Source organism: Aethalodelphis obliquidens, unplaced genomic scaffold (genome assembly GCF_003676395.1).
Source record: "Aethalodelphis obliquidens isolate GAN/ISIS:26980383/991018 unplaced genomic scaffold, ASM367639v1 scaffold4, whole genome shotgun sequence".
In the NCBI taxonomy this organism is placed as follows: Eukaryota; Metazoa; Chordata; class Mammalia; order Artiodactyla; family Delphinidae; genus Aethalodelphis; species Aethalodelphis obliquidens.
In genome coordinates, this window is record NW_020837948.1 from 74,825,836 (window position 1) to 74,840,276 (window position 14,441).

Consider the following 14,441-nt stretch of genomic DNA (forward strand, 5'->3'; position numbering starts at 1 on the left):
AGTAGTTCGCGGGCTCAGTAGTTGTGGCTCACAGGCTCAGTAGTTGTGGCGCATGGGCTCAGTTGCTCCACAGCATGTGGGATTTTCCTGGACCAGGGCTCAAACCCACGTCCCTGCAATGGCAGGCGGATTCTTAACTACTGCACCATCAAAGAAGTCCTTCATTAAACTTTCAACTCACTAGTTTTAACATCTATGGATTATTCTTGCCTGAGTCAAAAATTACTTATGGTAGTTGTCTAACGTTGACTCTTCTAACATCTCCATTCCTTCTACAGTATCTATTCTGAGTATATAAGCTTGTGGGTTCTTATTTTATTTTCACTTGATTATAATCTTTTACTATCATTATTTTTATTCTCAAACTGTCAAATTCACTTTTAAAGAAGACATTATGTGGACTGAATTGGCTTTTGAGCCGCCAATTTGTGATCTATACAAATCCTAGATACCTGGGCTGGCTGGAAAGAGAAGACTCAGGACGTGAAAAACTGTCAATGATGTACCAGGTAGCCAACACCCAGAGGGAGAAATACACTATTTTTCTGTACTGAGGTACACGTACACAATCCAAAATGGCAGAAAAATTAAAAATAATTCACTTGACTTTAGAGAAGAAGTGTATGCTTTATGTACTTGCAGCTGAATTATGCACAAGTTCCATTATGCAGAAGTATTTCCTTGAAAACAGAATAAACACTATCTGTGAAGACCTGATTCAGAAGGAAGACAGAAACTACCCAATTTCTAATGCTGCTTCCTATAATAAGTTCCATCCAAGAAATGGTCAACTAAGTCTCACACTAATGACACGAAAGAAACTATAAAGGCCCTCCTACAAATGTCTCCTTAAGTACAAGAAAGGGAGATCCTAAGACTTAAGTTCTGTAAATAAGAACTTAAATGTTTAAAAACCAAATGAACAGTTGCCATGAAATTATAAATCTCTACACTCACAAGGATTTAAAAACATGTTATAATATTTGCATTGTGCAGTTGATTCAACTTTCTAAACCTAATAACCTTTATAAAAGAACTTAGAATTCAGGCTTATCATGATGCAACATCGGTCTATATAAATCCAAATAATCACGAGGGCAATTATTAGAAAAGCGTGAGAATACCAACAGTAAGGAGTATTTTTATTCTTAGACCTTTTTCTTTGCAAGTTTGTCATAAATCAATTTCCCCTTTTAAGATAAGCAAATGATAAGGTAAATAATATCAAAAGTCAGTACATTTTAAGTCAATACAATCTTTAAGTCAATACACTCTAAGTAAATTTCGACCAATGTCATCTCTTCAATTAAGACTGTTAGCTAAAACACAATATGATTTTTGAATTTTTCATCTAAATCAGAATGATGTTTTTTGAACCAACTGAATTTTAATCCAGTCAAGGCAGACAAAGTTATTCAAACCAATGTGATTTTTATTAAATTTTAGATTCACAAAAATTAAATTTGGGTCTTGATCTAATTTAAAAGCTGACTAATGTAATAATCTATTGAATGTAATAGATGCTTTCTCTAAGTTTATCCAGAAGAATGCCAGTGAAAATGGTGGAGGCAAAGACCTCCAAAAATCCTCTTCCCCATAAAAGCATTGGGAATACTGGCAATTGTCAAAATCAACTTCTTCAGAACTCTGGAAATTAAACAAAGGCTTGCACCAATCCAAGGAGCGTTTAATTAAAAAAAAAACCCAAACCAAAGAATTGGATGCTTTGCAGTGTTTTAACTTACTTTACTCCCTCTCCCACTCAGCTCCACAGTAGTCTTGAAAACCAAGAGCCTGCAATCACTGAATATCAGTCTGGCAGCCACCGGAAGGGAGAGAACAGGGTTGAAATGACTTCAAAAGGCCATTCCCAGAGAACTGTCAGTATTTCACCTGTTTGGTGGTCCCGTAGAAGACTCTATTCATTCACAAGGAGGTCATTACTTGACCTGACCCAGGGCTTGCCCAGTGCAAACAACCTTTTCCCTACTGGCATCTGTTAAAAATAGTAAGAGGCTGGGCTTCCCTGGTGGCGCGGTGGTTGGGAGTCTGCCTGCCGATGCGGGAGACAAGGGTTCGTGCCCTGGTCCGGGAAGATCTCACATGCCGCGGAGCTGCTGGGCCCGTTAGCCATAGCCAATGAGCCTGCGCATCCGGGGCCTGTGCTCCACAACGGGAGAGGCCACAACAGTGAGAGGCCCGTGTACCGCAAAAAAAAAAACCCAACAACAACAAAAAGAAAAACAAACAAAAAAACGTGTACTGTTACAAATTAAAATCAGATTTTTAAAATTTTAAATACACTTTCAACATATTTAAAAATAGCTGATTTAAACTCTATTAAGTGCAGTAGCTGGACTTCCTCAGTGACAGTTTCTGTTAACTGCTCTTTTTCCCTGTATATGGGAAAAAAGGGGCCCATGACTTATTATTAATATCTGCCATGAGAGAAGGAGAATGTTGTGATGCATGCCACATATTTGCCATTCCAACTTCAACTTTCCCACAAACCAAAGCCTGTTATGACAAGTATCATTAACAATGACATTTCCTAAAAGACCTAGCCAATACAACATATACTTAAAGCAGTGTTTAAAAAAAAATTTCAGTATGATATTACTCTTCAAATAGATACTTGGACTCTCCACAGTAAGGCTTACCTACAATTATTCTATATTAATTATTTTAAAATGAAATAAAATAGGAGCCATTTAAGTAATATGTGTATCTCATGTGGCAAGCTGAATGTTTTGCATTTAATTAAAAGCACATGTAAATTAATGAAAAAGTTCTACCTAAGTTTCCTATCAAAACACTGGCTCATTATTTTCAATCATTATTTTCACAGGAATGTAATAAACAATATGGATGGAATAAAGTGTAAAATGATACAATCGTAAAATAATGATAAATCATCTTTTTTAGCTCAGGTAAATTCCAGCTTCATGTGAAAATTTAAATGATTAAATTCTCTTTATCTTTCAGTTTGTCACTAATTACCTTGCCATAATTTGATAAGAAGATTAATCATCCTACTGGTGTTAGATGGCTTTCACATACCTTGAAAACTTCCAATTAGGAAATCATGACAGTATGTTCAATATAATCACATATAGGAAAGCTAGTGATTATAAATAATGTACAAAATATCTGAAATCTGAAAATGAAAAATAAAGTACAAACCTGCATCTCTCCTTTCTCATCAGATTTAGCTGGTTTTGCAGCCTCAGTAGCTGAATTTTTCAAGCTCTCTTTGCTACAGCGCAGAAGTACTTCCACTACATATAAAGGATCCAGTTCACCAGAATTAGGCTAGAAAAAAACAGGATAAAAGAAGTTTATTAATTCTTAAAAACTGGCACACAATTTTTCTTTTTTTTGTGACACGCGGGCCTCTCACTGTTGTGGCCTCTCCCGTTGCGGAGCACAGGCTCCGGACGCGCAGGCTCAGTGGCCATGGCTCACGGGCCCAGCCGCTCCGCAACATATGGGATCTTCCCGGACCGGGACACGAACCCGTGTCCCCTGCATCAGCAGGTGGACTCCCAACCACTGCGCCACCAGGGAAGCCCCTGGCACACAAATTTTAAGTTCCATGTGTACAGGAACTATGTTCTCAGTATTTAGCACTATGACTTACGTAATGCACAATAAATGTTAATTTCATGAAATGAAGCCTGTCTCTTTTCATCCTTCAACATGCTCCACTGGATGAAAAAACACAGAAATTACTTGACACTTACAAATTTAAATGTTATGATCACTGTCAACTGATATGCCATTTTAAGTTTCTAATGATCGGTTTATAATTTTATTTCATGTTATGCCAGAATTAGAAAAAGAAACCAAAGGAATTATCAGTATCAGAAAATGAGTATGTTATCTTCAAATAACCTTAATTAAACAAGATGAAAAATATATTCAGAGCAGATTATTTTATTGCTTAGTATACTGGCACCTCTACTCTGTGATTTCACATCATTTCATTAAAAGTCTTTTAGTCTTTTATATTCTCTAATAAAAACATGATTCTCAAAGACCTAACACTAATCACATCTTCTGCACTATGACAATTTATGTTTGAGAGCAACATTTTTCGAACAGTAATAGAAGACTTTTTTCTTCAGTAAAGAATTCCTCTTTGCTTTTTAACATTTGAATAATCTCTTTTGCATAAAATTAGATAAAGGGACAAGTTTTTTTAAAAAACTGAAGTATAGTTGATTTACAATGTTGTGTTAATTTCTGCTGCACAGCAAAGTGATTCAGTTATACATATATATACTTTTTTATATTCTTTTCCATTATGGCTTATCACAAGATATTGAATATAGTTCCCTGTGCTATACAGTAGGACCTTGTTGTTTATCCATTCCATATATAGTAGTTTGCAACTGCTAACTCCAAACTCCTATTCCATCCCTCCCCAGACCACAAGTCAGACTATAAGTCTGTTCTCTATGTCTGTGAGTCTGTTTCTCTTTCGCAGATAGGTTCACTTGTGTCATATTTTAGATTCCACATATAAGTGATACCATATGGTATCTTTCTCTTTCTGACTTACTTCACTTAGTATGATAATCTCTAGTTCCATCCATGTTGTTGCAAATGGCATTATTTTGTTCACTATTTTGTTTTTAATGACTGAGCAGCATTCCATTGTATCAATATATATACCACATCTTTATTCATTTATCTGTCAATGAATATTTAGGTTTCCATGTCTTGACTATTGTGAATAGTGCTGCTATGAACATAGGGGTGCATGTAACTTTTTTAGTTATAATTTTGTTTGGATATATGCCCAGGAGTGGGACTGCTGGATCATATGGCAGGCAACTCTAGTTTTTTGAGGAACCTCCATACTGTTTTCCATAGTGGCTGCACCAATTTACATTCCACCAACAATGTAGTCAGGTGCCCCTTAAGGGAGAGTTATTTTGATTGAGAGGGAAACATGGCAAGAAGTGATGACTTGTTCTCCTCCCACCCACCCTGCACAGTTCCTGTGCAAAAGTGAAAAACTGTCAAGAAATGACCATGAATCCATTCCTACAATCTGTAATAAAACTATCCATTTGCCTCAGAATAGTAAAATATATTTCCAAAACAAACCAAAAATACAATCATAATTATCTTAAACTTCTGAGTACAAATTTCCTCAAAGAAAGCATAAGCTCCATTTTCCAATTCAAAAAGAAAACTAGTTTTTTCTCAGCACATATTTTTATTCAAAATGTTTTTTTTGTTTGTTTTTTTTTTTGCGGTACGCGGGCCTCTTACTGTTGTGGCCTCTCCCGTTGCGGAGCACAGGCTCCGGACGCGCAGGCTCAGCGGCCATGGCTCACGGGCCTAGCCGCTCCGCGGCATGTGGGATCTTCCCGGACCAGGGCATGAACCCGTGTCCCCTGCATCGGCAGGCGGACTCTCAACCACTGCGCCACCAGGGAAGCCCAAATATGGTTATTTTTAAAGAAGTTTTAAAACATTTTTCAGCTTGATACAGATTCAAAGACAGTATTTTCAATTAGACTTGTATCTGCAAAGATTATGTGTGTGTGTACACACACACACATGCATATATATATATATATATATATATATAAAAAAATGAGTTTTAAAATGAGGTAAATAGTATGACCAACTGTTAACTCTTCCAAGGGGCCAAGAACCATAAGGAGAATCAGTGATTAAAATATTTAGCTTTCCAGAGGGGAAAAAACCCCTCTAAGTAAGATGCATTTCACAATATGATGAATAAATTAACTACAAGGTGTTATAGGACATACGAGTATTTGGACAAAAATAACCTAAGATTTATGAAGAATCTTTAATGTGTCTAGACAATCTAGAACTCTGTTATTGGGTTTAATTCCAATTCTGTAGATTTTATTTATAAACTTAATATTCTCCCTATCATCTCATACATAATTATCTTTGTAGAACTACCAAAACCATTTACAACATTACAGAGGTATTTCAAGTGTTACTATGGAAACTCTTGAAAGCATTCTTTATTGTAGCATTAAATGAAAACTTGCTGTTAAATTTATTTCCTAAAATGATAAAACTTTTCTCAGCAAACTTTCTAGTTCTGTACTTTGGTAAAGGTGGGTCAACAATATCAACCTTCACATAAGAGAAATATAATTTTGATAATCTCAAGATTATAAAATGTAAAGAAACAAATACAAAATAAATATTGACAATGCATTTGTATCTCCTTAAAATGCTTCAAAATATTTTCTTCATCAGTATGTACTTTCCCTCTGTGGACAAAGAATGTCATGTCACCTGCCAAAGAATGCTGCAGCCATCAGCCACTGAAGCCACCCCTGATGGTGCATCCTGAGGGGAACTCAGGATCAAGATAAACAGGCTGCCTGCCATCAAGCTATCAGCCTCCGCAGCCACCCCCAATGGTACACTCTGAGGGGATACAGGATGGAGAAAAACAGGGCAGTTAAGGTGCATATCAAAGGAACAACTTCAATAAGCCCAGACGCTTACATCTTCCGATACACATAAAAGTGTTAAATTCATTAACTTGAGGTGTCTGGTTTTCTTTAATTAACTGTAATCTTTTGATGTTCTGACTACCTAGTTTTTGTTTGTCTGCAAAAAATCCTATATATCCTGGCTCCTCCCTTACCTCTTCAAAACAGTCCCTCAAAGCTATCTGAGAGGCTGTTTCCCGGGCTTAAAGTCTCAGAAAGTCTGCCGAATAAAACATAATTCTCAACTTTTAGGTTGTGCAATTTTTTTCAGTCGACCGTTTGGGCGACTAACAAAGTGACCCAGAGTAGACTTCTGTCCTTTGCCTGAACTCTATGAGGATCTGGAGCCTTGGTACCAGCTGAGGCCACTTGGGCCTGTCTGCCTCCTCGGACAGTCCAGACAAATTTCGGTGAGTCTCTCTCCTGGTTCTCGAATCTCCTAAGTCTCTTCTTTGGAGGAGCAGGTTATCTTTGAAACTTTGTTTCAAGAAAAGGTACCTGGTTTACCCTCAGTTGAAAGATACTGGGGAGATTTTTACTCAGTTTAGACAATGAGCAGGTTAACCTCAGTTGAAAGACACTGGGAAGACTTTGCTCAGCTGAAAGACACTGAGTAAGGTTGGAGTGCGTAAATTAGGTAGAAGACTGGCTTGTCGTTTTTCCTTGAATTGGCTACTTTAACAGTTTATTGTAATAAAAGTGAGGTATCTCATGAGAGCTTTCTGCTCCAAAAAAGGAACATCTCCTCCCAGGTGGCAACGGCTTTTTCAGGCAACTAAGACGCTTGTGGGAGTGGTGGAGGCAAGCCCTCATAATATGCAGCTGCCCCTACAGGGAAACCCACTCACTTTAATTAAAAATTTGCTCTGCAGGGGATATGCATAAGAGTTGGTCACTCCATGATCTGAGCACCCACAGTGGTCTCAGGATACTGAAGGGAAAAACTGAGACACGTAAGAGAGCTAAAACAGCTCCAGGGTAAAACCTAGAGGAGTTAAGCTCACAAACTGCACCCTGGCCCACCACAGGATTGTCACTAGCTACTTTATCTCAACAAACTGACCTCAGAACAGGGAATAAAACTTTCAGAACAAAAGGAGTGACAAATTACCAGGTTTATGTACATACAAAACTTACATTTACAAGTACTTCAATTGGGGATTAAAGGAAATCTTGCCCTGAAAATGACTAAGATGGGGGCTCTTTTATTGCATATGCAGTTAAGTTAGAGAAATCCAGCTTGATAAAACATATTTTCAGAATTCTGACCGTAAAGGAAAAGCCCTTTTAGTGGGAACTTGCATTTAACTTTCCGTGTCTTTGAGAGGTAAATGTTCTACCCAATCTTCTTCAGCATTTTGTGTGTGTGTGTGTATGTGTGTGTGTTTTGAGAACTTGGTCTCTGCCATCCATAAAGTACACATATGGCTTTCCGCCGTCTTAACCTTCCTTTTATCAGCCTGTACAACAAAGGTCTTTTACTATTTTGGGGAGTAAATTTTCTGGATTTTGTTTAGGTGGCTTCCTTCACACTGTCTTGTGGGCATGCCTCTTGCATTTTATTGGTTTGAGTCCGTATTAAGATATATCTCGTTAATGGCCAGATGATGGATCTTTTAAATTTGAGAAACTTCTAAACTGGTAAATTTTTAGAGCTTTCATTATAAACAGTTCTATTGGTACCTATGAAAAAATCAAATCAGAAGGTAGAAAAAGATAAAATGATTAAACTGAGAACTCCTTTAATTTAACCCAAACAAACGAAAAGAAAACATGGCTTGGGAAGCTTTATTTATGCACTCTGCTTTCCCTTCATGGGTCTTACAGATGCTAATAAACACACTAGGATAATTCATGTTAATTAGGTTAACAGGAAAGTAAGAAAAAAACTGAAGAGAAAGTCTAGAGACTTCTTCAAAAAAAAGGTAGAAATTTTAAAGGGCATCGTCCCAAATGGATAAAGAAAATTTTACATGGTTATTTTAAAATAGAATAAATAAAATGGATGTCAATGGGATTAAAACAAAAGGTTCTGATATAACACTACCTAAGACTGGATGCGTCAAAGGGATCCCCCTATTGGTCCCCAACATTAAAGGGCTCCAAACGAGTCCGGGGTAAAAAAAAGTCGGAAAAAATTGCACTGAGATAACTGACCAACAATTGCTTGGGCCAATTAATCAACTTAAAAAAAAATCAACAAAGGGGCCTGAGTCCTTTGCCTCAACATCTCATTGGGAATCCCAAAGCCTTTTATATAAAAATAGATTAAATGGTTGGGATAAAAAGAAAAGTTTCTGGACTCCTTATAAGACGAAGGTGTGTTGACAGTGTCCTAATACAAACTGAAGTTAAAGGTACAAAAGTTGACAGAACTGAGATAAAGTTTATAAAATTTGATATATTTAAATAGATCTTATATAAGACGGTTACATTTCTTTTGCCTAATTATATTGTGAGATAGACATGTTTCATTGCGGAATGCTTCCCCTGCCTGGACAGGGCATATAAATCTGCCCTTCAGACAATATTAATTAAACATACTAACAGAAACCAGTAGGGTTACCTGAACCCACACAGTAAAAGGAACACTTAAATACCTTAAACTCTAGTGAAAGCCAACAAGCAGCAAGTAAAATTGTGAACTGTTTGTCATACCAGCATTTCCTAATTGGAATATTCCATAAACTCTAGAAATATTCATCTTCTTTCCTCAATATGGTACAAGACTGGGAGCTAATATTCAGGGGCTAATAAGAAGAATAAAGATTTTGCTCTGGGTCTAACCTATGCAATCAGAAAGGGGGTCTCTGTTAAATGCCTTATGCAAGCCTTTGAAAGCAAGATAAATTGAACCCTAAAGTTCTAGAACATAGAACTCAATTTTCAGTTTGGTTGGAAATCTTCTGATATTTAAAAAAAAGCAAATTAAAGAAAATATAGTTGGGCAAATCAATCTTTAATATCATTTTGGCAGAAGACCAGTTCTTCAGAGAATTAAAAGCAACTGTCTTTGTCTTGTAAATCTCTACGAATTAGAAATGTAAATACAGCCCACAGTGACTTGAAAGTGAGTCAAATTAGTTCAGTCTGGTAAAACCTGAAACCTAGAAGAAAAAGGCCACGGGGTGGGGGAGGTAGGACTTTTTAAGCTCAAGTCTCCGGAAAGGCTCCCTCACCCAAAATCTAATTCATAGCCTCCTTAACAGTTTATCAAGGACAAATACAAATCTTAAAAGTCTTTTCCACAAATAGTGAAGCCCTACTCATCTCAGCAAATTTAACTTATTCCAACTGTTATTTATAAACTAGTAAGTTTATATTTTAATACCTGATTCTTAACTAACTTTTTAAAGTGAAGCTGTGAGATCTCTGACTTTGTCTGTTTATATGTATGTGTGTACATTATATATATGAGATGTCTCTACCTCTGGAAAACATTACCAAAATTAAACTTATAAAAGAGTTCTACTTAATTGACTTAAAAGTAAGTGCTTATAAACTAAATATTTCTAAATATAAAAGAAACTGGGGGCTTCCTTGGTGGCACAGTGGTTGAGAATCTGCCTGCCAATGCTGGGGACACGGGTTTGAGCCGTCTGGGAAGATCCCACATGCCGCGGAGCAACTGGGCCCGTGAGCCACAACTACTGAGCCTGCGCGTCTGGAGCCTGTGCTCCGCAACAAGAGGCCGCGACAGTGAGAGGCCCGCGCAATGCGATGAAGAGCGGCCCCCGCTTGCCGCAACTAGAGAAAGCCCTCGCACAGAAATGAAGACCCAACACAGCCAAAAATAAAAATAAATAAATTTATATATATAAAAAAAGAAACTGGCCAGAATGAATTTCAGGTTCACATGATCTAGGAAGTATCAATAGACATGTCTGACTTTTATTGTACCTAGGCTTACCGAAGATCAATAAATTCATGTTATTTCTGTTATATAGTTTGTCAGCAAGAAAAAATTTAACTTGGTATGATTTTCATAAGTTACAAAATAAAGGTAAATGAGATAGGAGTTTTCAGGTGAACTCTTTTAGGAATAATTATGCTTTGGGTATGTCTCTCTAAAATAGTTTTTCCAGATTTTTGGTAACTTGAGTTTTGCTAAGTTAAGTTAAATGATGGGAATGCACTGAATATCCAGGTTATTTCAAATAAGATAAAACACTGGAACATTAGTTGCTAAACAGGTCTAAATTTACCTACCTCTGTCTCCTTACAAAAGGTGACTCATTTGGATTTATTAGACACATCTTAAACCACATTGAGGGAAGAAATTATGCTATGAGAAGATGGATGTTTCTAGGTTATGGAATATTCCAACCAGGAAATGCTGGTATGACAAAAAGTTCACAATTACTTGCTGCTTGTTGGTTTTTTCTAAATATTAAGGTTTTTAAGGGTTAAAATTGTAATATGTAGTTAAAGTTACTAAAGATAAGAAGGGAAACATTTCCGTATGTAAGGAAAATGAAATGTATGCAAAAGAAGGCATGAGGAATGAAAATATATTTTGTTAAGGGGAAAGAATGTTTTGTCCTAGAGCCAGTTGTTTCTAGATGAAAAAATAAGGGACAAACTAATAAGAGTACAGAAAATTGTGGAAGGTTTGTAAAAGGAACCCTGAAAAGGAGTTTTGTCAGGCTGGGATTAGATTAAATGGTCAGGCTGGGATTAGATTAAATTTGATTATGTAAATGGATTTTGTTATCAAAAGTAGGCTGGTTCCTCTGTTAAGAGAACAGTTTTCTTGGAATACTGCTTTTGATAACAGATTGTATGAGTTTCTTTGCCTTTAAGTGATCTGTATTTGTTTGTGAAATCTTTTATCACTCTGGTTAGGTGAACAAGTATTGTTTCACAGTGATTTTAACAAGTGTTTTGAAACTTTTTGATATTTTTGACAAACTTCCCAAACATAAAATTCTAACTGAAGTTCTTTTGACCTCCAGCTAACTATAGGATGCTTCAAAGAAATTCTGAGACATCTCAGAAAGGAATGTTAAACTAATTAGGCTTATTTGGTATGTTAAATTACTTGAGGAGCATTGCCATTTACTGGAGATAAATCTTCTAAGGTTATACTGTATAAGTAAATGTCATTAGTGTAGATATCCCAAAATTTAATTCCTAAAATTCTGATATGCCCTGGTATAATGTTATAAGTCATAACTCATAATTATCTTAAAATGTTGTGTCACAGAAACACCCAAGTTTCTTGTCAATTGCACTGTAATCAGATCTTTAAACATGCCATTTTAAGTCTTGTCATTTATAGACAATCACTGTTTTACTCTGATGCTTTTAAAAAATGAAGATTCATAAAAGCAATCTTTGGTAAATATTGTTCCTTATAACTTTTAGGTCATACCCCTGAACTAGGTAAGAAATTACAAAACTTTAATAGAAAACCTGATGACTTCATCCAGATCAACAGGAATTAATTACATGGGACTAAATGAACTGATGTGATTTATAATTTTATGACTTTTCCTCAAATATACTGGCTTCTCAGTAAGTCCACCAAATAAAACATAATTCTCAGCTTTTAGGTTGTGCAAATTTTTTAAGTTGATGCCTCTCTCTCTAGCAAACCCAACTGACAACAAAAATCTTTGAATTAGTATTCTGACCTAGATTACAAAACTAATAAAAATACAAAAAAATACTTCATATTTTTAGTGAACAAATGTAAAGAGCTCAGTGGAAAAATCAGTTTCACCATCAATTTAAGCAGAATAAAATGAATGTGTATCTCTCTATTCCCCATTCCATCTTTGCCTAAAAGAACTCTCATCAACTGGCACTATTTTTATACACAGATTAAGGACCAGTAGAGACAAATAATTAAGAAACCTATCCACAGTGTGTGTGTGTGTGTGTGTGTGTGTGTGTGTGTGTGAATGCAATTATATTCGCTATAATTTTTCTCCTTTAAAAATGTAAAACCTGTCAACTACCAGCATGACAGCATACAGAGCTCCACAAATCTACTCCCCAGCAAAACTGGAGAAAATTATAAAAACCCAACCATTTAAAGTCTCTGGAAATAGTTCTAAGGGCATATAGCAAAGGAAAAAACATATTCAAGGAAATCTATGAAAATTCAGTAAGAATTTGTGATATCTAAACCGAGACCACTCCCCTCTCACTGCTTCCTAACTCAAGAAAACAGGAATTGCAGACTGGTGAAGCCCAGAACACAGGAGGGCTGCTCTGCCTGCAAATCTCAGGTAGAGGTCTATCTTCCCAGGAAGAGCATGACATCGGCATTTCTTATCCTGCTCCCACCTACCTATTGCTAGGGCTAAGTTCTGGGCAAGTAGGGGATTGTAGGGGCTGAGAGGTGGGGGCTCCCCTTTTCTGCCCTGTCCCCACTGCTTAGCCAGAGATTATCTTGGGGGTAGCACTTCTGAGAATACTGGGGCCTCAACTGCCCTTGTCCTGGCTTATAAGACATTGATTCCAAGCTGGGAGAGGCAAGCTGAGAAGATGTGAGGCTCTTATGCTCCACTTAGCCCTCAGGGCCTAAAGCAGGAGTGTCACCCAGAGAGAAGTGAGTGGACCATTGTTCCCACACCAAGCTTTAGAACTTGGCTCAGAGATTGTGCCCTGTGGGGGCGGGGGTGGGGAGAAGCAGGCCTTAAAACAGCTCTTAATACCTTCCAAAAGAAAGTGATTTCATTTGCAGTAGAGGCTGGGGAAGTTCAAACTTTAGAGCATGCTCAAAAACAGTGAAGGCCGTTGGTGAAAGACAAATGGAGGAAATGCGTAGAATCACTGGAAATACAGACAAAATATGGAGGCCAGCTAGTTTACAGGAGAGAACCTTGGGGGAGGGGAGGTGGGGGGAAAGCTAGGAGGAGCCTCCTGCAATTAGTGGGGCTTAACAGAAGGGTATGTTCAGGGAAAGACACAAAGAGACCCTTTTTAAAACCACTGTCATCCCAGAGTAACTATGGGCATATCCAAGGCTGTGCCAAGGAGAAACATAAAAGGTTCAGCACTGTAGGGGGAAGAGGGAGGTGGAATACACTTCACTCAAAAAATCTAGCTGCTCATTAAACATATAAACAAGCAAATAACAACAATAAACCTGGCTTGGGGGGTGGGGGAAACTCTTGGTAGCACTCTTGGTACTGGGGGAAACCAGTATCAAGAGTGCTACCATATATTATTGAAAATGTCCAATTTCTAAGGAAAAATTATGACACATGGACAAAGACAGAAAAGTATGAACTATAACCTATAAAACAGAAAAAAAAGCAGGCAACAGAAAGTGCCTGTGAGAGTGACCAGATGTTGGATTAAACAAAGTCTTAAAGGTAGCCATTATAAATATGCACAAAGAACTATGGAACCATAATTAAAGAAGTAAAGGAAGGGACAATAATCAATGTCCCAATTTGACAATAACAATCAAATAGAGAATATTAATAGATAGATATAATAAAAAGAACCAACAGGAAATTCTAGATTTCAAAAGTGAAATACCTGAAATGAAAAACTCACTAGAGGAATTCAACAGCATATGTGAAGTACAAGAAAGCATTAACAAATCTGAAGATAGGCTGGAAGAGATGATATAATCCAAAAACGGGGGGGGGGGGGGGGGGGAAGAAGAAAAATGAACAAAGCCACAGAGAAATGTAGGTCACCAGTAAGAATGACAACATAAACATAATGCGAATACCAGAAAAAGAGGAAAGAAGTAATGAAAAAATATTTAATAAAATAATGGCTGAAAACTTAGCAAAATTAATTGAAAAACAATCTACAGGAAACTCAATGAACTCCAAACAGAGTAAATGCAAAAAGATGCCCAAATACACGTATCACAGCAAAAATGCAAAAACCAAACATAAATAGAAAATCTTGAAAGGAGTAAGAGAAAAGCAAGACTTATTTTTTACAAGGAGACTACAATAAGGTTAACAGCAG

At 36.9% G+C, this 14,441-nt stretch overlaps 1 protein-coding gene across 3 annotated transcripts in view; it reads right to left on the reverse strand.

The window, feature by feature from the left end:
- MTREX (Mtr4 exosome RNA helicase) overlaps positions 1–14,441 on the reverse strand; it is a 137,168-nt gene that overhangs the window by 32,637 nt on the left and 90,090 nt on the right. For 2 of the 3 annotated variants that reach the window (XM_027101112.1, XM_027101111.1), the window contains exons 19-20: positions 6,295–6,429; positions 3,184–3,312 (exon numbers count right to left, since the gene is read on the reverse strand). In XM_027101112.1, the coding sequence (XP_026956913.1) occupies positions 3,184–3,312; positions 6,295–6,429 (264 nt within the window). The remainder of the gene's footprint in view (positions 1–3,183; positions 3,313–6,294; positions 6,430–14,441) is intronic. The other variant, XM_027101113.1, reaches the window with a different exon arrangement.